We start from the raw sequence: 26,241 nt of genomic DNA, 5'->3' as shown, positions 1-26,241 counted from the left end.
TTCCTTCTTAGCTCTTTCAGAGCTATAGCACACCACTCTCTCACACTATCCCACACTTCTTTCGATTCAGTCATGCATCGCACGAGTTTCTGTAGATCACCTCTCTCCTTTTCATACCGTTGGCAGAAAAAGAAGATGTGCAGCGCGTTTTCTCCGCTACTGTCGCAGAAGGAACAATTCGTCCCGTCGTCATGTCCATGCTTATGGAGATACTCCCTAAAACACCCGTGCCCCGTCAGAAACTGCGTCAGGTAGGAATCTGTTTCTCCATGCTTCCTCTCTATCCATGCTTGCACACTTCTAATTAGTCTGTGGGTCCATCTTCCCGTCGTAGCTGCATCCCATTGTTTCTGCCACTCATCGAAGCTTGTTTGCCTCTCATCCTTCCGTTCTTCAGCCGTTAGTCGCCTGCCCAGACTTGTAGACCTGTCATATACTCTTTTGAGTTCCGTAGCCATTATATCAGGTGGCATGATGCTAAGATCCCAGCCGCTTTGTGGGATACCGTACGAAATGCACATGTGACTCTAATGGCACTGAGCCGAATTGCAGACTTCGCTTTCCTAGCATACGTCTTTTGCTGTAGTGCTGGTCCCCATATGTGCGCTGCGTACATCATAATTGATTGGCTCACCTTGGCCAGTAGCATACGTCTATTTTGGCTTGGTCCACCAATGTTGGCCATTATTCTTGCAAGGGCGGCCGTTGCACGTGCTGCTTTTTCACATGCCTTTTCAATGTGCTCCTTGTAGCTGAGTCTATTGTCTATCAGTACTCCTAAATACTTCAGCGACTTCTGTGTCATGATGGTATGACCGTCGATATTTAGTTTGATGTCTTCGGGTTTTTTCCTACTTGTGATCAGCACAGCTTCTGTTTTTTGTCCAGCGAGTTGGAGGTTTGTTGCCGTGAGCCAGTCTTTGATTGCCGTCGCTGCATGGTTGCAGAGGTTTTCGAGTTGGCCAAATTCTTTTGCCACTGCGGTTATGGCAATATCATCCGCGTACCCGATGATCTGCACCTGCTTCGGGAGTGGGAGACGCAGTACCCCGTCATACAACACATTCCACAACAATGGGCCAAGCACCGAACCCTGCGGAGCTCCGTCCGTTACCTCATACTTTTTTTGTCCGTCATCCGTATCGTACAGTAACAGCCGGTCAGACAGGTAGCTGGATATGATCTTAACCAGGTAAGCCGGGGTTTCTTTACGTTCTAGTGCACTTATAATATGGGGCCAATATGCCTAGTTGAACGCGCTTTTAACGTCAAACGTGACTACTGCGCAGTATTCCTTTGTACTATACAGCCATCTGGTAACCTCTATTGCCTTGTTGGCTATGCCGATAAACTTCTTGATCGCATCAGTGGTTGATCTCTGCTTGCGGAATCCATACTGGTTGTCGGACAGTCCTTTCTTATCTTCTTTTTCTAAATTCAGCTCTAATCGTGCACAGATTATCCGCTCTAGTATCTTGCCCATCGAATCCAACATACAGAGTGGTCGGTATGAATTAGGTTCTCCGGCTGGTTTATTTGGTTTCTGCAATAAGACCAGTCTCTGCTTTTTCCAGGTTTTTGGGAATATACCTTTTTGTAAACACCGCGTAAACAATTCTGTGAATGGTCTCGTATTGTGCTTAATGGCAATCTTTAAGGCCTTATTAGGAATACCATCCACGCCTGGTGCTTTGGCGTTGCCAAATCTCTCTGCTGTTTCTATAACTTCCACATCAGTGACTATTGTATCTTCTGTTTCAGCAGGTTCTTGCATGCTAACCATTCGGTTCGCTGGGGGCTGTGCGGGGAATAAGGTCTCCACAACGGTTTTCAGTAGTGCTGGGCACGTTGGTGCTTGTCCTTTGCTACCTCTTATTTTCTTCATTACCAGCTTGTAAGGATCACCCCATGGGTTTTCATCGATTTTTCCGCAAAGTTCTTTAAAGCAGGAAGATTTACTTTTTTTGATTGCTTTTTTAAAATTGCTTCGGTTTCTTTTGAAGCATGCTTGTAATTGCATTTGCTCCGTGAGTCCCCGACTCCTTTGACACCTCCTTCTCGCTTTATGGCATTCCTTTCTTAATGTGTCGATCTCCTCACTCCACCAGTAAACAGGCTTTCTATGGGTGCCATTTTTCTTTCTACTCATAGAAGCGTCGCATGCTTTACAAACGTGCCTCACTAACATTTCCGTTTGTCGATCTATTTCTTCCTGGCATGTTAGATTATCATCTAATGAGAGCTTAAATAGTTCAATGTCAAGAGTTTCAATTTTCCATCCTTTGCTTTGTCCTATCTTAGTTGGCATTATCCTTCGATTGTTCACTGCGTCTTAGATTTCAAACATGATTGCATAATGATCACCGTGTGTGTAAAGGTCGCACACTTGCCAATTTGTTGTCCGCGCTAGAGAGCTGCTAGCGAAGGTTATGTCGATAACGGAGCCCCAGCCGTTCTTCTCGAAGGTGTTCTGGTTGCCGGTGTTCAGTAACACCATGTCTAGCGACGAGAATGCCTGTAGTAAGGCATCTCCACGCCTATTTGTACAGATCGCCTGCGACCACGTTCCTCGTAGTTGATAAAACTTCTGTGACCAGTTCGTCAAGGATTTTATCAAAGTCACTCTGCGATATGCTTGGTGGTATGCAGCAACTGTAGAAGTTGATCCCAGAGACTTTCGCTCGAGTGTAGAAAGATTTCCCCAATAGCGGCTTATCTTGAATCACTTTCCCTCCATCTGCCCATATGGCAGCTTTCTTCGTGTCGTCAGAGATCCATTTTGCGTCGGTTATATTTTTATACTGTTCACTGAGTATAGCTACATCGACCTTTTCCTCATAAACCGTCTGCTTAAGAAGTTCTTGTGGAGCCTCACAGTGATTGAGGTTGAGTTGCATGACTCTCATTTTCTGCTGTTTCTACATGCTTCTTGGTAGAGAGGACACTTTTTACTACCAATTTGGTGGTCGGAGTTTTCCCTGTCCTTTTTTTTTGCATGCATTACACGACGGGTTCTTATCGCACGACTTCGCAAAGTGTCCAGTTTCTCCACACTTGGCACAGCACTGGCTCCTATCATCAGGATTGTTGCAAGGTTTCGCCAGATGACCGTACTCAAGACATCTGAAACACCTCTTGAGATTTTGCTTCGCCCTTATTCTGCACACTAAACAACCTATTATGATTTTGTGTGCGTCTTCAAGTATTCTTGCCTCCAGCGCGGGTAGGTTTACCACTGCAGTTTGGGTTCCTAAGTACGCTGATCTGATACTCTTGATCGAGTTTTCATCAAAAGTACTCAACCCAGTTATTTGTTGTCGTATAGCCTCGGCAATGTCCTCTTTAGTCGTGATTTCGTCGAGGTCACGTATTTCTAGCATGACCTCGTGAGTTAAAGCTTTTATCTGTGCATTTTCTCCCAGTACTTTGCTTATCTCGGTCTTGAAGATGCCTGTGCTCCTCATCTGTGCCTCTTTTAACTCTAGCAGGATTTGTCCTTTGGCCGTCTTTCTGATTTTTGTTACATTTTCCCCTAGCTTCTGCAGTGTATCATTTTTCCTAACTGTCCTTAGGATGTCGCTATATGACATGTCGCCTGTTTTTTCAATGACTATTGCATCCGGTCGAGGTGGCGGCTTATGTGGTGCCTTCTTTTGTTGCTTACGTTTGACTGTGATCCAATCATCTTGTTTTCCCATTTCTTTATCAATGTCTTTGCTGGGGTTATCACTCTTTGTTTCTTTGTTCAAGGGAACTTCAGGTTTGCTCGGCCATTCCTTATGGGTGATTTTATTTCTCTTCGGCGGTGTTCCTCGCTTTGGTTGAACTTCGTCGCGAGGCCTCTTGGGTGTATTTTCTCCAGTTGTTGGCATGACGAGAAAACTTCGTCGTGCTTCCTTATTTGCAATTTGCTCTTCCTGAGCACTTGCATGTAATTTTGCTATCACACCGAGAAGATCTCGCATGGTGTTGTTGATAGTCCGCTGGGGTGGGCGCATTGTTTCAATCAGCTTCTTGATCGCATTCCCTAGTTCAGCCATACAGTCTCCATGAGGTTGTATCGCTTTTGCCAAGGGAGTGGTGTCGCCCAACGCTGGTGGTGATGACCTCGCTCTCAGAGGTTTTTCAACACCAAGGTTTTTTATCGGGGACCTACCCAGTTTTGGTGCCCTCTTAAAGGGGTCTGTATCCATTGTCGTCGTATTCGTATTCTGGGAAGAATGCACGTTATTATTATTTTCAGTCAAGCTTCCTATTATTCCTGAGATGTTGCTGCTGTTGTTATTGTTATTTTTGTTTCTCGTATTAAGCTCCATATGTTTATTTTACCAGCGCATCGTGTGCAGGGGGGCGGGCCGAAATAGACAGGAACGGGTGTACCCTCGGGGACACTGCCCCTACCCCAGTTCCCTGAGGCCTGTCCTTCGCTTTACCAGTCCCGGAAAACACGGACGGACCGGCGCTCGCCCGGGGCAACGCAGGCTACTAATCCTACGCCCAATGCACACTTCTTGACCAGAGCCCGAAGGGGCTGGTTACAGGCAGACAGCGTGGCTAACACCTCGGTAGAGCAAGCTCACATCACTCTCTTCACACTAACAACAGAGAGGTCGTTGTTAAGGTTTCGAGGGACTCCCGGTGCGCCACGTTGTGTACCGGTCAACTTTAGATTCTTTTAACAGCCGCACCTAACCTGGTGAACAGATGCTGACCAGGGAGCCGCCCACTATGGTTCCGTCGCACGTGGATTTTTGTATTACTCATCACGCCTATGCGTGTTGAGGGGGACACATATTTCTAAGAGGCGGTGTCGGTTCGCCACAGTCACAGGAGCTTCAACGGATCTGCTAGCTTTTATACCGCATCCTCCACTCCTGTCGCTCATCGTCGGGGATTGATTCTTCGTTTAAACTTATTTCGCAACTAACCTGCTACTACAGGCCGTCCGGCTATCCGCGACCTGCCGACCCCCCCGGTAGCTTAGAGCCCAGCTATAAATGTTAATACACGATGTACAGCAGCTGTACACAAAGTACGTGGGACGCAAGTACATCCTTCGGGTTGCGCTCTCACAACATTCATTTGGGCATATGTGTTTGAAGAAACAGTGGTTCATAAACTGAAGTTATTATTGAAATTACTTTTTATAAGGAAGTGTGCCAATAATGCGTGTAGCTACAGCAAATGAGATTTAACCATACATTAAATTTATTACTTCAAAAAACTAAATTAAATGCTGTTATAAAAACGTATTAAAAAAAGTATTACTAAAATAAAATATTTATTATCCTTTTTGTTGTTTGTCTTACAGTTTATAAATTTATAATAGTTACAAGAAGCTTACAATTGTGTTGAAATTGTATAAGAATAAGCTTAATATGTATGTATAAGATTTTGCATAAGTCTGGCAACACTGCGATGTTTAGTTTGTGTTCTTATTTATCGCATTGTTCACTTACACCTGCTTTCGCAGTTTACTGTTATGTATATCATTATTGGATTAGAACTATGACTGGCAGATCAAATATTTTATCCTCTCAAAAACTTGTAATTAATCTAAGTGCGATTTTCACAATAAAATACAATATATTTTATTCCAACAAAGGTTATGGGCCCAGACCCATCGCGAATAAGTAGTGCGCAAAAACGGCAATAAAAAAAAATCGGTATATCGTGTCGGTGTACAAAAAATTTTTGCAAAGCAAAATGAACGTGTCACATCAAATCGAAAAACTTGGTGATGATAACTACGACGTGTGGTGCATGACCATACGCAGTGTGTTAATTACGGCTGATTTGTGGCAGGTGATCATAAATGCGAAGCCCGAGACAGCAACTGAAGCAGAATCAGAATGGGACACGACAGAACAAAAGGCGTTAGCGTGCCTCATTTTAAACGTAAAGCCAAATCAGCTTTTGCATATAAAAGCTTGTACGACCGCAGCGGACGCATGGAAAAAATTGCGTGATGTGCATTTGCCGACTGGACCAGTCAGAAAAGTTCAACTTTACCAAAAGCTTTTGCGCTTAAAGATGCAGCCAGGAGAAGACGCATCAAAATACGTGCAAACATTTGTCGAAACTATAGACAAATTAGCTGAGCTGGACATAAAAATTAATGATGAGCTTAAAGCAATTATGCTTTTGTGTAGCCTACCAAATTCTTGGGAGAATTTTGTTGTTGCGATTGAAACGCGTGACATCTTGCCGTCGTTTGAAAGTGTAAAATTGAAACTTCTAGAAGAAGCTGCGCGAAAGGCAGAAACAAGCGAATGCGATAATTCAAGTGCGTCGGTATACGCACACACACATGTGCAAAGGGATGCGCAATACAATAAGTATCAAAAAACGAACAGTAGTCATAACGAAAGTGTAAAAAAGAACATAAAGAAAAACGATCAAAAGCAACAATTCAAAGGCAAGTGTTTCTATTGCGATAAAATTGGGCATCGTGCTAGTGAATGTCGCAAAAAAGCGACAGCGCAAGAAAACAAGTGCAAAACAGAATATTCAAATTGTCTGTTACATGTAAGTGCCGCGGAGCAAAGAAAAAATACGTGGTGTATTGACAGTGGCGCGACAACACATATGTGCTGCAACAAAAACATGTTTGTGTCGTTCAGTGAAACAAAGACTTCGGTAAAATTAGCAGCTGATAAATACGTTGAATCGTTCGGTATAGGCACAGTTGTCTTAAAAGTAAACAAAAGAAATATTGAAATGCGTGATGTGTTGTACGTACCTTCTTTGCAAATGAATTTTTTGTCGGTTAGTAAATCGACACAATACAAGAATTCAATAATATTTGGCGAAAAAGAAGTGCAAATAAAAAACAAAAACAATAAAGTTGTGTTAAGAGCAAAGCAAGAAGGCAACTTGTATTTGGATGAAACGCTGGCGAAAAACAGTGAAGTGCATATGTTAAGGGACACATCAAATGCAAAAAAGTGGCACAATCGCTTTGGCCACCTAAACTTTCAAAGTTTAAAATTACTAAATGATAAAAAACTAGTAGAAGGTATGGACATTGAATGTATATATACGGACATAAACTGCGATACATGCAACCAAGCAAAATTGTGTGCATTACCATTTTCTAAAAACGCAAAGCGTATGACAAAAAGTGTACTTGAGTTGGTGCACAGCGACGTCTGTGGCCCAATGAACGTTAAATCAATAGCTGAAAATCGCTATTTCGTGACCTTCATCGATGACTATACGCGTAAAATTTTTGTTTACTTCATGCGCGCTAAAAATGAAGTGTTTCAGAAATTTAAACTATTTAAAAGCTACGTTGAATTGCAAACCGGTAACAAAATAAAATGTTTGCGTAGTGACAACGGAACTGAATATATGAACAATGAATTTAATAACTTTTTAAATGAATGCGGTATAAAAAGGCAAAACACTGTTCCGTACACGCCTCAACAAAACGGCGTTGCTGAACGCGTTAACCGTACAATAGTGGAAATGGCGAAAAGTTTAATGATTCACGCGAAATTAGAAGAATTTCTATGGGCCGAAGCTGTACAAACGGCCGCATATCTGCGCAACTGGTGCCCCACTAGGGCTTTAAATTGGTGTACCCCTTTCGTAGTGTGGAAAGGTCGCAAAGCGTCCGTAAAACATCTTCGAGTTTTCGGTTCACGTGCATTTGCTATAGATAAAAATAGAACGGGCAAATTTAAAGCAAAGGCAAAAGAGTATATTTTCGTCGGCTATTCAATATCAGCAAAAGCTTATCGCTTGTATGATCGCAATAAACGTACAGTGATAGAGCGCAGGGATGTCAAATTTGTTGAAGGTGAGTTTGACACAGTAACATCTGAGAAATGTAATTTATCAGAGCGAAATGATGACTTTGAGACAAACATTATTCGTCTTGAGTCACATACGTTTTCCGAAGAAGATGCAACGTCAAATCAGGTTGAAAGTGAGTCAACATCTGAAAATTGTAACGATAAACCTCAGTACGAGTGTGGCGACTCCGACGAAGAAGAAGAAGAAGAAGAAGAGTTTGTCAGCGCTAGTGATAATGATCAACAAGAAACGCAACAATGGGGCCCAGGGCGTCCAAAAATTAGACGCACAGGTCAACCAGGCAGACCCAAAAAGGCGTGATGTCGAAACACCTCAAACAGTCGCTGAAGCATTGCAGAGCCAATATGCAACAAATTGGCAAGCGTCAATGCAATCAGAGTACAATGCACTTATAGCTAACAACACTTGGGAGTTGGTTGATTTGCCTACTGGTGCAAAGTCAATTGGTTCGAAATGGGTATTTCGAGTAAAAAGGAATCGAGATGGTGAAATCGAAAAATTCAAATCTAGATTGGTCGCAAAGGGTTGCGGACAGCAATTGGGAATCAACTACAGTGAAACCTTCTCTCCTGTAATACGCTACGAAACCATTCGTATGTTGTTCGCCATAGCTGCAGAAAAACAGCTATACATGCAGCAACCACAAAATTTCGTAAGCGCAAAGCATCCTAACAAAGTTTTAAAGCTCAATAAAGCTATATATGGGCTTAAGCAATCCGGTCGCGTATGGAACCAGACGCTAGATGAAGTACTACAAAATATTGGCTTCAAACAAAACAAGCACGAGGCTTGCCTTTACTTTAAGCAGACTCAGCATCAAAGCAGCTACATCGCTGTTTACGTGGACGATTTATTAATCATATCACCCAGCGAGAACGAGCGATTAAGAAGAAGATAGCATCCAAATTCGAGATGCATGACGGAGGTCCTGCCTCATATTTTCTTGGGTTAGAAATACAACGAGACGGCGATCGAGGTGCAGTATCACTTTGTCAAAAAACGTATATCAAGAATCTGTTAGACGAATATGGTATGAAAGACTGTCGTGCAGCTGTAACACCGCTCGACCCAGGTTTTCATATCGGTTGCAAGGATGATAGCTGCGTTAAGGTAACTATAAATAAATACCAATCACTAATAGGGTCTTTGATGTACCTAGCAATTTTGAGCCGGCCTGACATTTTGCATGCTGTGGGTAAATTGTCGCAACGCAATACAAATCCACATGCGGAGCACGAAGCTGCCGCTAAGCACGTCTTACGATATCTCTCTAGTACAGTTCATCTGAGAATCGTATACCGGAAAGTTGGCGAACCCGTGCAAGGTTTCGCAGATGCCGATTGGGCAAACGATCAGCTGGATAGAAAATCCTACTCTGGATATGCATTCCTTTTGGGTGGAAGCATATTTTCCTGGTCTTCAGCAAAGCAGAGTGTTGTTGCTTTAAGCAGAACAGAAGCGGAATATGTTGCTCTGACTGCAGCCGCTAAAGAAGCAATATACTTACGAAATCTCTTAACCGAAATTGGATGGACAAAGCAGGAGCCAATGATTATCTGCGGAGATAATTTAAGCTCTCAACATATCTCCAAAAATCCTGTACATCATAAAAGAACAAAACATATTGACATTAAATTTCATTTTATAAGAGAAAAAATTGCGAGCAATGAAATTGTATTAAAATATGTTTCCACTGATAAAAACCTTGCTGATATATTTACTAAAAATTTATGTAAGCAAAAGCACTGTTACTTTACAAAACTACTTGGTTTAAATTAAAATGTAATTTTTATAATTTTGTATAACATACATATATTTGCTTAAGAAGAAGTGTTGAAATTGTATAAGAATAAGCTTAATATGTAAGTATAAGATTTTGCATAAGTCTGGCAACACTGCGATGTTTAGTTTGTGTTCTTATTTATCGCATTGTTCACTTACACCTGCTTTCGCAGTTTACTGTTATGTATATCATTATTGGATTAGAACTATGACTGGCAAATCAAATATTTTATCCTCTCAAAAACTTGTAATGAATCTAAGTGCGATTTTCACAATAAAATACAATATATTTTATTCCAACAAATTGTTAGGCAATTTTACAGTTATTACCCACAGTGCAAATTCCCATAAGCGCGCGCTCCCATTTGTAAATATGGTTGCTCTCACTTCCCTCTTCATGTTTGCCCGCGATGATTCCCCTATTCTAGCCCTCAAAATGTGCACTCGTGCCCGAACGGGCAAAATGCCACTGAGGGCTAATATGCCCACCCCCGATGTTTGTCATAAAATGAGGGAGGCGCGGGAAATACCAAAAAACAATAATGAACAAAAATAACATGACAACTTGACAACAACACAAAAAAAGTACCTCTACTTGCATGACCCGTTTGTTAATTCATATTTGCAGCTGTTGCCATTCGGTAGGGGGAAGCATTCGTCATAAATCAGAACACAATCACATGGGGGTAAGTTGCTCCTTTAACTTTAAGTTTAAGCCGCTTTAAGATCTTGAGCGTATAGGCGACTACTCTGAGGGCTCGGGGGAACGATGTAAATCGTTCAAGGATGTCATTATCATCCAATATTTTGTGATAGGTGTGGATTTTTCGACTTTCGGGGGCGATTATGTTGCGCATTGGCGATTCTGGCCAATAATCGAGAGATTCTGTGAACCATCGGAGACCATTTCACAATAGAGTGATGGTGGCGAGATGCAGGGTTTTGGACTCTCTTGTACCTAAATGAGCAGGATTGTCAGCACTGGATACGTATCGCTAAGTGGCTGATCCTACTAGGTCAAGTATTTGCGACGTTCGATTAGAAATATAGGTTTTCCACGCGTGTAGTGGCTCTTTTAACCAGGCTAGAACTATTATTATGGAAGCTAGTTTTACTAGTAGCAAACCGCCTCAGAGATCAAGTCGTGAGAGACTTAGCGTTTTTTAAGGCGCAGCTTTTGCTTTTGCCACTAGGAAAAGATTATTAGCAAACTGGGATCATTTTTCTAAGCGAAGAGGTTTCACTTGTTCGTCCCGTCCGTTTATTCTTGGATCAGGACTTTCGCTCGTATCAAAATTGGCGAAAGCCATCCTGCGGGGTGGAAACGTTTTGCCACCGAGAATAAAATTTGTCTCTTTGTTATCGCGGATAATGCGGATGTGGACTCTGTTGTGTATGAAAACTGGTCTGATATCGCATTCCATTGGATGTCTAGTGTTTTTGTTGTACTTTTCTTTCCGAATATAAGGAAATTAGTATCCAACTTCTTATCGTTTGGTATATTTTTTAAGATATTTGGGTGATTAGCTGTGATCTTTTTTAGTGGAAACCCTGCGGTGTTGAGAGCCTTTATCACTTGTGATGAGGACTCGTATGCTTGTGAGGGGCTGTGGCTCCCAGACAGGATATCGTCTACATACGTTTGTGTTTTTAGGGCTTGTGTTGCCAGAGGAAATTCTGACTTTCGTATAGGGTACGAACGGCTAGATATGGGGCACAGTGTACGCCAAAGGTAACTGTTTTCAATTTAAAATCGCGTAGTGGACTATTGGCAGATTTTCGGAAAATAATCCGCTGGGCTTACTTCCTCCATGTGATCTAAATGGAGGTATTCTTGCAAGACACCATCGTAACCTTTTTTGAGCTCACCTTTTCCAAGTAGGTTTTTTTCCATACATAGAACTGCTGTATTGGAGAGATGAGGGAGTGACCTAAGGCGAGTGTGTCTGAAAATTGTTGTTTTAGTGGTAGTCGTACGACATACCGACCATTATCTGATCGAGTAGTTGTGGCTTTGTAAAAGTCTTCACAATACTGATCTTTTGGTGTTGTAATTGAAATGGAGGGGTGTTCTTCTAACTCCCAAAATTTTCTCAATTGTGAATTGAGGTACTCGTTTGAGATTTCCTTAACTTGAGTTGTCATTGTTGTGACTGGTTCCGCAACTAGTCCACTTAGTATCCAACCGAATATGGTATTTTGAGCTAGAAGGGTTTTTGAAATTTTTTCATCACCTTTTAGTATAATTTTGCGGTAAAACTATTGCATCTGCTTGAATGCGCTTATCCGCTTGGGTGGAAATTAGGATAATGGGGCAGATTTTATTTGAGTTTTATACTACTCTTCCGCCAATTCCCGTAATTTCATAATTGGCTTGTTTTGTTGGCAGTTTTAGCCTATTTTGTTCCCTAGACGCTGTGAAAGATCGTTGTGATCCTTGGTCTATTACGGTCCTGAGATTCTACAGTTCTATGGAGACGACTGCTGTGGGTAGTAGTACCCTTCTTTGAATCTTGCTGTGCAGCGTTTGAGTTTTTAATGCCTTAGAGCAGCATGGTGTCTCTAGGCAAATTTCGGGATTTTGCGTTTCGGGAGTTGCGGTTGCAACTAAACCAGTGGCTATTTTTGAGAAAGGGCTACTGGGGTGTTGGTAAAGTTATTGAAGTGCAACATCGAATAATGCCTCTTGTGGCAATATAAGCAATTGAATTTGCTTTCGCAATTATTAGGATTATGTGAGTGGGACAAGCAGTTTGTACAGAGCCTTTTTGGTCTGACAAAGTTGTTCCTTTCATTGATATTAAGTTTTTTACACTTTTCGCAAGATTTGAGTTTATGCACTCCTGTACATAGTTTGCATGACGTATGTTTGTTTTGTGCGGATGTGAACGATTGCGTTTTGAAAAAACTACGATTTAAGTTGTTGTTATTAGCTTGGGGTTTCGATTTAGGTCATGTGGAACGTTTTTAGTTCTGACCATTTTTTTTTATGTACCCATTCCGCAATTTCATATTGGGTAGTTAAGAAATCTTTCATTTGTTGCCACGTTGGGCACTTTCCTTGTGATGAGAGCGATCTCTATCAGAATTCAGTTTTATGAATTCTTCACTTGTTTCTTTCTGAATTTTTGGTAAACTCATTAATATGGTCACTTGTTTGTCGACCAATATTCTTTCATTCTCGTATCGTTCTTATAGAGATTCCCAAGCCAAATTGCAATTATTGTCGTTAAGAGCGAACTGTTTTACTATGACGCCTGCTTGACAATTTTTGGACTAGTGATAATTTAGGATGGTTTATGTACACGGCTGTAGACATGGCTGTAAATATTTCTCTGTCGCATGCTGGCACTTTGAGGTGAATGTCTGAACTTGCCTCTTGGGCTCGTGTTTGTGGCAGCTCTACTCTCAGTTGTGGAGTTGGTGCATTTGACTTTGTTAATTTTAATTAATCACAGGTCATGGCTTTTGTCTCTTCATATTGGTCAAGACAATTTTCAAATTTGGCGTAAGCCGAGGATTTGAAATTATCTGGTAGATATGAGTCGTCAGTTTCTATTAATGCGTCATATGCAGATTGGAGACGTGTCCAGAAATTGGCAATATTTCGATTTTGCATTTCTAGCACCGATTCAGAGTTATCTTGAATCGGTGAAGATGAAAATCGAGTGTAGTATCTTATTAAGCTTTCACTATCAGAAATGAATTTAGCGTAAGAAATATCTTTTCCCCTTTTTTCTTTATAGCACCTTGTTTCGAGAGAATCATTTTATCAGAAATCATTTTCGGAATTTTTAAAAATTGAGTAGATTTATAATCTTTAGAGTCAGTGCTCATTTAGTAATAATAAATTAATAATACTGAAATATATTTTTCCGTGTAAATTCATATAAATGTTAAAAACCGAAAACTCTGTTACGTAAATAAGAGTTTTTATTTCCAAATTAACGATTAATTTATTGAAATAATATATTTAAATTTGTTTTTTTTTTTATTGCACCGGACCGTTTATGTATTTTCAATACATGTCGGATAATTTTTGCAAATTATTAAATTCGGTTATTTTATATTTAATATTCCCCTATGGTATGTATTCGAGTATACCAAATATATTTATATAATGCTCGAATTGCTTTTGCGTTCTTTTGTTGTTGTAGGCGCGATACAAAAGAGTTCACCATGCGCAAGTGTTAACCTCTTTAACAAGTATGTTATTAAATTTTTAACTTCGTATAATATAATACGGAGTTGTCATTAGTTAATATGTATGTATGTATGTTCGAATTTATTATTTCTTTTATTTCTCTTCTTGTCTTTTTATTGTGTCTTTTGCTTATTTATTTTAGATATACTGCTTACTGTTTTGAGAAACAGAAGGAGTATTGCGGAAAATCTTGCAAGCGGATACTTGAATTCAAATTGTTGTTTTATTAGCTTGTTATGTGTGTTTGTAACACAGGCAAATACAATTTTTTTTCGTTGTATATATGTGGAAAATGTACCACGGACCCAAACCAAACGTACTTACGGACCTTAAAATACGACCCTGCGACAATGACGCGACAATTACATTACAACACTGATAAAACGAAAGACAAAAAATGAAGAACTAAAAGGAAGCACAGTTGACCGCAAACTATCTACGTTGAATTAGTGCCGGGGAAAAACCGATTGATCACCAAATCGCTAAAATCGAAATAAACGTTTCTTAAAACAAAAACCGCGGAAAAAACTATTCAAACGGTGGCAAAAATTGTGGAAAATGTTCTTTTCAACTTAGAAAAAAGGACAGACGAAAGTAAAAACCGTTACGAAAAAACGGATTTTGCAACGGGAATATAGACAAGGCGACGACGCTAACAGTTCGGCAGAGAAAAAATTCAAATTTCACGAGAAGTGTGCAGAACGGAGTGAGACGGCGTAGACGGAAGCAGCGGGTAAAAGTTGCGTTGTGCGTGGAAACTGCCGTTCAGCTGAAACAGAAAGCAGTGCGACAGCGTAGACAAGAGTTGCGAGCAAAAGTTGCGTTGTGTGTAAGTGACGTCACATAGCAAGTGTGGTATTGTCGACAGCAGAGAGGCGTCGACTGCGGTAGCGCTGAGTGCGAGCGCATGCGGAATTGGCTACGTGAGAGAACGGTGAAGAGTATTCAAAAGAGTTGACGGCTGCGTGGGAGATTCAAATGCTGTGTGCATTTTTGACGGCTGCGCGGGAGAACAAGAGAACGTTTGAAAATTGACGGCAGCGAGGGATGAAATTTGAACAATCGTAGCTGAAGCTGGTTGAAGCGTTAGAGCTAAGTATTTGTATATCGATAAATTTTGTATGTGTATTGATGAATTTTGCTCTAACTGATTCATTTTTGAGTTGAGAAATTACACTTGGAAAAATTTTAAATAAAATTAAAGTAAATGAAATAATTTTGAGAAAAGAGCTAAGAGAAAAGTTTTAAGAAAATTTTGATTAAATTAAATTAAAGCTACATATACCTTTGTTTACGGAGCAGTACATTTTAAAATTTAAATAATTTTATTATAATAATTTTATACGGTTTTTGTAATATTTTTGTATTTAATAAACATTGTAAGACAAAATGGACCGTGACCGAATTTTAGGTTTGAACATACAGGAACTGAAAGAGAAATTGGGTGGGTTGGGATTAGCGACCACTGGACGAAAACCGTCATTGCAGGACCGGTTACTAGAACACTTCGGCCTGAATGTGAGCGACAATGAAGACAGCGATTGTAACGATGCTGCAAGTCAACGTAGTGCTGTCTCGAGCGTGCGAAAAATTGAGCGATCAGTGTTTACCTTGCGAGATATTGAAGATTCGCTGACATCATTCTCCGGTTCGGGGCAACCAAGCATCGAGCAATGGTTGGAAGAGTTCGAGGAGAATGCAGAAGCGGTGAGCTGGAACGAGTTGCAGAAATTCATTTATGCAAAGCAGCTTTTGAAGGGTGCAGTAAAAATGTTTGTTCGAAGTCAGCGCGGTATCAACAGTTGGAGTTTACTGAAGCAGGCGCTAAAAGCGGAATTTGAAGTTGTTGTATCGTCAATAGAAATTCATCGCACACTACGAAATCGTCGCAAACGTCAAGGGGAAGATCTCTATAGCTTGATGGAGATCGGCAAGTCGATAAACTTAGACGACACCAGCTTGATAGAGTATTTCATTGAAAGCATTCCGGATTCCAAGGCGGGTAAAGCAAATTTGTACCAGGCTGAAACCGTAAAAGACCTAAAGGAGCAGGTGAAGGTTTATGAAAAAATCAAAGTTCCTGTTTCAAAACCGCAATTCGTCAACGCAAACAAAACGTCGTCTACGTCATCAAACATAGGCTCGTCGAGTTCAGGTAGTTCAGCGAAAAAATGCTACAATTGCGGAGATGATTCACACTTTGCTAGAGACTGTCCACGCAAAAAGATGAATGCTTCAAATGCGGTGTAGAAGGTCACCGAGCAACAGAGTGCGCTACAGTTGAAAAATCAGTTAAGAAGGAGAAGAGCGCAAACATGATGAAAACAAAAGCAGCAGTAAAGCCCAATAAGAGAAGTAGTTTAACTTTCAAGGACATTTGGATGAATGGAGTATGTGTTTCGGCATTAATCGATACGGGTGCAGATGTATGTTTGATGCGATACGATACACTGTTGATGTTGGATTTGGACGTGAAGCTGACAAAGGAAAGAGTATGCTTGGTCGGAATTGGGTACAGTGAACTTAAAACAATAGGTAGCTTCTCCATTCGCATTGAAGTTGATGGCATATGGTTAGAAATGAAATTCCATGTTGCCAAAGAGACTGATTCGAAGTATGCTCTAGTAATTGGTAACAATATTTTGAAGGATGTCGATCTGATTGTAACCGAGGATGATGCGGAGTTCAGACAAAAGGAAGCAGAGAAACAACAACGTAAGGTGCAACAACTAGCTGATAAGCATAGCGAGGAAAGCTCGGATGGTGCTGATGCTAAGGTGCATGCAGCTGAAGCCGTCGAGCCGGAGACTAAGGTCATGGGTGAGCACAAGCAGGTGCAAAAGATGTGAGCCGAAACAGTGGTGTGCAAAAGGCGGTGGCTATAGAACACAGCGAGTACGTGAGCGAGCGCGCTGGTGTGGCTGAGGAGCCACGTGAGCATCCACCAATGTGGAACGCTATGGAGAAGCTGTATAATGAAGGCGCAGGCAAGAGCGCTGTTATAGCAGGAAAATCAATGGCAGTTGCGGGCGAAAATCGAGTTGTCCAGCTGATGAAGGAGTTCGGTGAATTATGTCTGGCCGAAAGCATAAACGGGAAGGCCGACGTTGAAGTGAACGTATCCCACCTAAAGGTAGAGCACGCAGATGCGGTAAAAGAAATGGTTGGCGCATATACCCCTGTGAGAAATTTCGAGTGACTAGTCGAAATGAAAATTTTGTTGATCGACGATTATCCTGTGTTCGAGAGACCGAGACGAATGTCCTACGCTGATCGATGCGTAGTGGACGAGCAAGTGCCGTAGTGGCTGGCAGAAGGGATCATTAAACCCAGTATTTCCAACTACGCGTCACCAGTTGTACGTGTATCCCGTTGGGCGATTTTCCTGCAAGACTTCGATGTAACCGAGCATAGAAAAGGAACTAGAATGCACATGTCGAACATGTCGACGCTTTGAGCCGTGTCTCGTGCTTGATGTTGGAAGACTCACTAAATCACCGACTCAAGAAGGCTCAACAAAGCGACGATTGGACGCGAGCCGTACGAAAAGTAATGGAGAAGGATAACTACGAAGATTTCTACATTAAGCAAGAGGTGCTGTATAAAAACCCAGATAAAGAGCTGATAGTCGTGCCGTTGTCAATGGAGGACGAAATCATCAAGATGGCACATCGGCAAGGTCACTTTTCCATTAAGAAAACGCAAGACGCTGTCGAGAAATCATTCTTTATCCCGCAATTAAATTCAAAAGTGACGAAAATCGTGAAAAGCTGTATTGAGTGTATTGTAACTGATGCTAAGTCTGGAAAGAAAGAAGGATTGGTGAATCCTATCAACAAAGAGGACAAACCATTAGGAACTTTCCATCTCGATCATGTTGGTCCAATGGAGACTACAAATAAGTCATACAACTACGTACTTGTTTTTATTGACGCTTTCTCGAAATTGGTGTGGCTTTATCCCACGAAAAACACTGGAGCAGAGGCAGTTGTAGAACGCCTGAAGAAGCAAGCTGCTATATTCGGTAATCCGAAGCGTGTAATCACCGATACAGGCGCCGCATTTACATCAAATCTCTTCAAAGACTACTGTGAAGGCGAAGGTATCCAGCATCTACTGATAGCGACTGGCATTCCAAGAGGAAACGGCCAAGTAGAGCGAATACACAAAATTGTAGTACCCATGGTGTCAAAACTATGTCACGAAACCCCAAGCAGTTGGTACAAACACGTTGATAAAGTGCAACAATTCATAAATAGCACTCCGGATCGTAGTACCAAGACGACCCCATTCAAAATACTGACGGGCTTAGAGATGCGTGTTCCGGGTATTCCAGAACTACAGGAAATACTAGATGAAGCCGCAATCGATGAACTTAATGCCGATCGAGATGCAGTGCGCCAACAAGCGAAGGAAAACATCATCGAAATTCAGCAGGAGAATCGGAATTGTTATAATTCACCCCGCCGAACAGCAACCAACTACGACATTGATGAACTGGTAGCCATTAAGCGTACCCAATATGGAACGGGTTTGAAATTGAAGCCCAAATATTTCGGGCCGTACAGAGTTGTGAGGAAGATGGAGCATGATCGCTATGAAGTGGTAAAAGTCGGGGACCATGAAGGCCCAAGGCGCACCACGACTGTTGCCGAGTTCTTGAAGAAGTGGAACCCTTCATTCGGGACGAATGAAGCCGCAGGACGGCCGAATTCGGAAAATGTACCACGGACCCAAACCAAACGTACTTACGGACCTTAAAATACGACCCTGCGACAATGACGCGACAATTACATTACAACACTGATAAAACGAAAGACAAAAAATGAAGAACTAAAAGGAAGCACAGTTGACCGCAAACTATCGTACAGGACAGTCGCCTATGTAGACTAAGTGAAATTAACTAATATGAATTTAAATAAATAAACTTGTTAAATTGAAGGTACCTATATGAATAAGACGTAGTGCATTTTATTTCGAAATTGAAAGACAGTGTGTTAAGTGAAAGACGGTGTGTGAAAGAAAGACACACTACATATATATAGATGATAGATGATATATATGATTAAATTTTTCCCGGTTCGTACCGTTCAAACGGATTATCTCAAATATAAATCCGCTTGTGTATGTACATATAATGAATAGAAATGAAAACGATACACTTACTTTATCTCGTTTTAAGCGGGTTTTTTGGGAGAAAGTAAGATTTTGGTCTGCAACGTTATGCCTGTGTTCTCCGGTTTTTTTCCTTTAGTATGTTGTATTAATGCTTTTTTTGTTTTTTGAATTTTGTTTCTATGTGTATATTTCTTTTTATATTTTTTTTGTCACGGCAATGCACTCAACTTTTCAATTAAAGCTTAATTTTGTTTATTTCGCTTTTTATGTATTCTAATGTCACTACAATAGCATGTTTTAAAATTTGTTGTTGTTTTTTTATTGTGCCTTTCGGTAGGCTCGAAGGACCATGTTGATATTCTAGACAATTACTCTCCGTTCGGAGTTTTATATCAAAAAAAGGGAACACAACAATTCCGCAAGAATTTTACAAATGTTTTTATTTCCGTAAGAATTTTAATGCAAATTTTTTCCGGATTTTAAAAAGGTGGATATTCGCACAATATAAAAGTTAGAACTCGGAGTGAGCAGCACGGCTTTAATCAGCGGATCGCAAAAGAGTAGTGGAAAATGCAGTGGTATCGTAGATATGTGTGATGTGGATTGTAGGTGATGTCGAGGTGAGTGTGGTGAATATAGCGTGTTAGTGACGTATATTTTAATGCGGTGAATGTAGAGTATTATTAATGCGGTATTATTGCTGTGGTTAGGTGTTCGGTGTTGAAATGGCGCTTGCGGATTATATGTTGTGTGGGGCAGGGGACTGAGGCTCATTTAGCCAGCAGCATTACCTATCTTGTATTTAATGAAATTGGAACAATTCTTTTCAGGCTGTTTCCAACCACATGGAGCTACGATGTAAATGTCATGGAATGTCCGGTAGCTGCCAGTTAAAAACTTGTTGGAAATCTGCACCTAATTTTCACGTAGTTGGGAAATTGCTTAAGCATCAGTTTCGGCGGGCTCTATTGGTGGACCAATCTAATTTGGGAAATGGAGAACCTATAGTCGTACTAAAACGATCACGACCTAAGAAACAAAATTCTTCCACGAAAATTAAACAAGCTGATAACCGAGAACGAAATGTAAGACCCATTCGCAAAATGAAAATGGAAAAAAATGAAAAAAGGTCTGCCGGTTACCTTGAGACATCGTTATTTTATTATCAACGATCGCCAAACTTTTGTGAGCGAGACTTAAGCGCAGATATTCAAGGTAAGTTATTTTCAAAATAATTAATTATATTTTCGGAATATAACGCACAGTGTATACTAGCTTTGTTTACCTACCGGTTGTTAATAATAAGTAAAGCTAATCGTTATATAGAATAGAGTATTGCAGAGCCACATTTAATAAATTTACCCATGTACACTTTGAACACAAAATAAAGGAAGAATTCATTTACAAATTGATTTTAAGTAAAGATTTTTTAAATATTAATAATTTAAACAAATAGATATTCCATTCATTGTTAAACATACTTTAGCGTACTGATATACATATACTGCTTTGTGATGCATGAAATCCGATCTACAAACAAACTGCCCACTCCAACTTCGGAGGTAAAGATAATCCAATTAAGTAACAGTGTTGTATATAAATGGTGTTATTGATGTATAGTGTCTTCAAGGCTATCAGTTTGTTTTACGTAAATTAATACTTTGTTCCTCATACTTTATTTATTATCAAAAGAGGTCTTAATACAAAACTTACTGATTTATAATTAATAATTTTTATAATATTTTGATCGTAATCTACTTCTTTTATTCTTATAGCAAAACTATGTTTATGTACTGTCTATGGCCAGTTGCTGCAGAAGCATACTGAGCGCCCGGTAACTCTTGCTCTCTAAAGTACATTTAATTTCCAGATATTATATTATTTCTTTAATGCTGCTTACCAAACCAGTGCTCAATTCAGATTGGTATTCGTTTCTAGGTTCTTAGCTGTAAGCGACAAAAGAATTTTTATACCAGCCGGTAAAGAAAGATTAAATTACGGTACCTTGGTTTTATTCGAATATCAGTTCCGTTTTACTAAGGTTTACACCAAGTCCGTTCTTCACGTCCCAAAGGGTTTACTTTCGTGGGGCTCTTTCCATAATCGGACTGATGGTGATGAAAGGACACCTCCTTGAAGAGCGCCTCTTCTTGTTTAACTTGCTCGTGTTTCTGAACTATTTGATTCTCATTCTATTTATTAGCATCGAACGTGTCCACCCGCAAACTGTGGTATGTCGTCTATGCCGCCACGTGACAAAGAATCAATAGTTTTGCTTATTTCGGTTATTGTTTACAGCTCCTTCTATGTACAAGGTATGTCGCAAAAGAAACAGGACTGTTGAAAAAAACAACAAAAACTTAATATTTTTCAAAAGTTATATTTTTTTATTCAAAGTAGTTTCCTTGTGCTTTGATACAGCGTTTAGCCCGGTCATTAGCATTAGAATATCGGTCGTCGCCTTTTGGATAGCTGAAATGTCCTGAAACCAGTGTCCTTTCATAGGCAAATTAAGTTTTCCAAATAGGTAAAAATCACAGGGTCCCAGATCAGGTGAGTAGGGTGAGTGATTAATGGTTAATATGGAGTTTTTTGAAAAAAAAATCAGTGACAAGCGTCGACCGATGACACGGCGCATTATCGTGCAACAGGCGCCAAGAACCTGCCTCACGGTATTGTGGTCGAGTACGACGAATGCGTGACAAAAGACGCTTCATAACACCAAGGTAAAACACAGCATTAATCGTTTGGCCAGGTGGGACGAACTCTCGGTGTACAATACCCTCGGAGTCGTAAAAACAAATCAGTATTGTCTTTATTTTTGGCTTTTGAAGACGACCAACTTCTGATCGTCACAGATGTCCTCACGACCTTCTTGGAATCGCTTAAGCCACTCATGCACATTACTACGGGATAGGCACTGATCAGTATAAACTTTTTTCATCATTTAAAATGTTTCAGTAAATGTTTTTCCAAGTTTAAAACAAAATTTAATATTTGCTCTTTGCATTTTACGACCGATGACCAAAAACTGCTGTCACTTTTTGATCGATAACATCGATTGTATTTATCCAATTGTCTTAAAATTTTTACGAAATGTCAGCAAGAGATTAAACCTTTTATTTCATAGACCTTGCATATCTGTTTGTGATGTAGTGAGTTTTCAATTACATTTATCACTTCGTGTAGGCTAGTTTCAGTTGATCGACTCTTTACATGTGCATCCTATCAATTGGACAAGGTATCCACTATGCTTCATTTTATATGTAAATAAATTAGCATTTCTATTACCTTCAACATAAATAAGGTGAGACTTGAAGGTTTAAAGTCTTTCCCGTTAATGTGTATTCTTAAGCACGTTTTTGGAAAGAACACTACATTGACTCTTTTCGAGCTTCAGGGATATAAGATAGTTGAATGCTGAAATTTTATATCTTTTAAAGCCTTGCAACAATTGGTTCCTTTAGCATCTGCATCATTATGAAAACAACCCTCTCCAGACCTGCCACTTTAAATGGTAAGAAGGTACCAGTTAGAACAGTGCCGGTCATGTTACCTAGTGACATGCCGGTAACTCGTGCCGGTTTAATTGTCACACTTTCCTATCACGTTCTTAAGGGCGAATCAAAAAACCTCCCAAAACTTTTGTATACATGTGATTTTTTATCACCTTCTTGAGCACACGTTATCTGCTACAAAAAAACTATATCCTCGCTACTCACACTTTAGTTAAATTTAAGGCAAACGGGGAAAACTGGTTCCAAGAAAGCGCGACGCTGCATGCTATACTAGCCTAGTGGTTAAACGCACGGCTTGGTATTCCGTGAGACTCGAGTTCGAATCTCAAAATAAAAGATTTTTTATTTTTTTTTTTAATTTTTTTTCAAATTATTTTTAACAAAAATTACATTAAAGTTTAAATTAAAATAAATATTTCATTATTAATTCAATTCCTGCTTTGCAATGCTTTCTTAAAATCTAGTATGTATTGAAATATTTATTTTTAATAATATCAGAAATACATATAACTTTTTATTAAATATTTAAAGGGTTCACTCCTCAGTTTTCCTCTTCCTATAAATTCTTTGTTTGTGTCTGTGGTGGCTCATTTCAATGGCTTTTCGAACTTGTTTTTCGAACATTGCCAATCCATACGTTATGAATGAATCTATAAAAAAACATAATGAAAATTACAAATTAAAACAAATAATTGTAAGTAAAATTAAATAAAAAACAGAATTTACCGTATAAAATGTTGGATACCAGCAGGAATTTGGAGAGAGGTTGCTTCCCACCCCTACCGTCCCAGTTACATAAACAAAGAAGTTCATCAGTGTACAGACTTCGCAACACATCATGTACACTATCTGAAGTACCTTTTATCCTCAAAACGAATTGTTTCTGTAAATAAAAATAGTATGTAACAAGTAAGGAAGGGCTAAGTTCGGGTGTCACCGAACATTTTATAGTCTCGCATGGTAAAGTGATAATCGAGATTTCATTATTCATTATACGTCATTTACATATTTTTCAAATACCGTATTTTTTTAAAGTTTTATTCCGCTATCATCATTGGTTCCTAATGTAGATATATACTCGTATTATACAGAAAAGGCATCAGATGGAATTCAAAATAGCGTTATATTGGAAGAAGGCGTGGTTATGAACCGATTTCATATTTCCTACATGTCATCAGGGTGTTAAGAAAATATTATATTCCGAATTTCATTGAAATCGGTCGAGTAGTTCCTGAGATATGGTTTTTGGTCCATAAGTGGGCGAGTCCACGCCCATTTTCAATTTAAAAAAACAGCCTGGGTGCAGCTTCTTTCTGCAATTTCTTCCGTAAAATTTAGTGTTTCTGACGTTTTTTGTTAGTCGGTTAACGCACTTTTAGTGATTTTCAACATAACCTTTGTATGGGAGGTAGGCGTGGTTATTATCCGATTTCTTCCATTTTTGACTGTATATGGAAATGCCTGACGGAAACTACTCTATAGAGTTTGGTTGACATAGCTGTAGTAGTTTCCGAGATATGTACAAAAAACTTATTAGGGGGCGGGGCCACTCCCACTTTTCCAAACAAATTACGTCCAAATATGCCCCTCCCTAATGCGGTACTTTGTGCCAAGTTTCACTTTAATATCTTTATTTATGGCTTAGTTATGACACTATATAAGTTTTCGGTTTCCGCCATTTTGTGGGCGTGGCAGTGGGACGATTTTGCCCATCTTCGAGCTTAACCTTTTTATGGAGCCAAGGAATACGTGTACCAAGTTTCATCATGATATCTCAATTTTTACTCAAGTTACAGTTTGCATGGCCGGACAGACAGACATCCGGATTTCAACTCTACTCGTCACCCTGATCAGTTTGGTATATATAACCCTATATCTGACTCTTTTAGTTTTAGGACTTACAAACAACCGTTATGTGAACAAAACTATAATACTCTCCTTAGCAACATTGTTGCGAGAGTATAAAAACTGAATTGTTTATTGAAAAAAGTTTATATATTACTTACCGTTGTAGCAGCAAATTCGTCGAATTTCAATTTTTCGTCCATTTCCAAAGCTGCAGCAAGCGTATTTAATGGTAGGGTGGAAGCAATTTCAGTTTGAACGTTGTCGACATCTTCACCAGTCATTCGCCATACCGATTGATGAATTTTGCGGATGAGGACCTTGCATTCACGAACCGTTTTTTTGAATAATCTGAAAAAGAAACAAAGAGACATGTAGAGAAAAATAATAATGTATGCATATAAAAACTGTTCACTTACATTTTCTTTTAAATGCTTATCGATTTTAGTTTCGCATACCCTCGTCGTCAAATCGTCAAGCTGTTTGGAAATAGTGGTAAAAATGTCAATAACCTCTGGAAAAAGGTTGGAAACATAATAAATTAAACAAATTTAAAGAAATAAATTATATGGATGTTAGATTACCGTTTCCTTCCACAGGTCGTGTTGAAATACTGACCTCTGTATTGTTGCAACCAGACGTGTTAAACTTTTTACGCTTTAAATGTAATTAGTCTACAATAACAAAAACGTAACAATATATTGAAACGAAATTTTGTAAGTTTACATTTATTTACATACCTTTTGCGGGAGTTGAAGACGTTGTTGGACAATCCTCCAAATCAATTTCGTCAAATATATTTTCCATCTAATTGAGAAATAAAAATTGGCAGTATCAAAGTTCTTTTCCAAAAATTTAAGAAAATGTAATAAAATGAGCCAAGAAAAATAAATGTACATAAATACTTAAAAATCCTAATTTGAAATATTTGTAAACTATGTCGTCTTTTTTGATTTTAAATACCTTTTTATCTAATTTCTTCGCTACTAAAATACCTAAACCCGATGACGATTCTAAAGGTTCTTCAAAATAATTTTCAACATCTAAAAAACAATGTGCAGATACCATAACGCAACCAGATTCGTCTGACATAGTTATTACTTTTATGGGCCCTAATTTTTCACTAAAACAATAAGAATCTTTTTCTTTTTTAAATTCTATATTAAATAAATTAATTTTTAAACTTTTGTTGGGTTCAATGTTTGTATTAGTTCTTTCATCAAGTCTTAAATGCAATTGCTGAAGGATTTTATTCGGTTTATTTATAAGTTTTTTTAAATATTGTATATGGTTTTCAAACTTATAGGCTGAAAACTGATCTAGAGGACCGAATTGCTTAGTGCAGTCAGTTAAATGCAGTAAACCATGCACGTTATGACTAACTAAATGGTCTCCGTATATATTCCCAAACAAATCAACGAGTTCTTGTAATATTTGTTGGGCAACGTTAGCTTGCCATATATAATAAAAAATGGTAGTAATGGTCACTACTAATACAACCTTTTAGGACAAATATGCCTATATACAATAAAAACTGCCTAAACTCTGTCGCTTTCCAATTGCTGATTTCATCTAAACTTCTACATATCCTGCCAAACTCGGAAGGAACTAAATTAGAGAGAAAAGTTATTTTTGCGTTAATTTTGCTTACATTTATATTCCCTTTTTTAATTAGTAATTGAAGCAACTTTTTACATACACCAAGATCTACAAGATGCATCGGGTCTAATGAAAATTGGGAGACCATATTGAAATTAGCTAATTCTAAAATGCTTTCTCTAAATTTAAATGGATTAATATGGTGTGATTTATCAATTCTATTTTTAAAAGACAAGTCAGTTCCTAAGCGATTAACTCGTTTTGAAAAACAAACTCTTCTCTCTTTGTATTCTCCGATTTGATCGCATTTCGAACAGCTGTTTTTTCCAGTGTGCGATTGCACACCTGTGACAA

At 39.2% G+C, this 26,241-nt stretch overlaps 1 protein-coding gene across 1 annotated transcript in view; it reads left to right on the top strand.

The window, feature by feature from the left end:
- LOC120781853 (protein Wnt-10a) overlaps positions 1–21,269 on the top strand; it is a 79,814-nt gene extending 58,545 nt beyond the window's left edge. The window contains exons 3-5 of the mRNA XM_040114071.1: positions 19,756–20,140; positions 20,701–20,759; positions 21,129–21,269. Of these exons, the coding sequence (XP_039970005.1) occupies positions 19,756–20,140; positions 20,701–20,759; positions 21,129–21,269 (585 nt within the window). The remainder of the gene's footprint in view (positions 1–19,755; positions 20,141–20,700; positions 20,760–21,128) is intronic.
- The last annotated feature ends 4,972 nt before the right edge of the window (positions 21,270–26,241 follow it).

Source organism: Bactrocera tryoni, unplaced genomic scaffold (genome assembly GCF_016617805.1).
Source record: "Bactrocera tryoni isolate S06 unplaced genomic scaffold, CSIRO_BtryS06_freeze2 scaffold_7, whole genome shotgun sequence".
NCBI classification, from domain to species: Eukaryota; Metazoa; Arthropoda; class Insecta; order Diptera; family Tephritidae; genus Bactrocera; species Bactrocera tryoni.
This window is presented reverse-complemented; position numbering and strand designations above follow the sequence as displayed.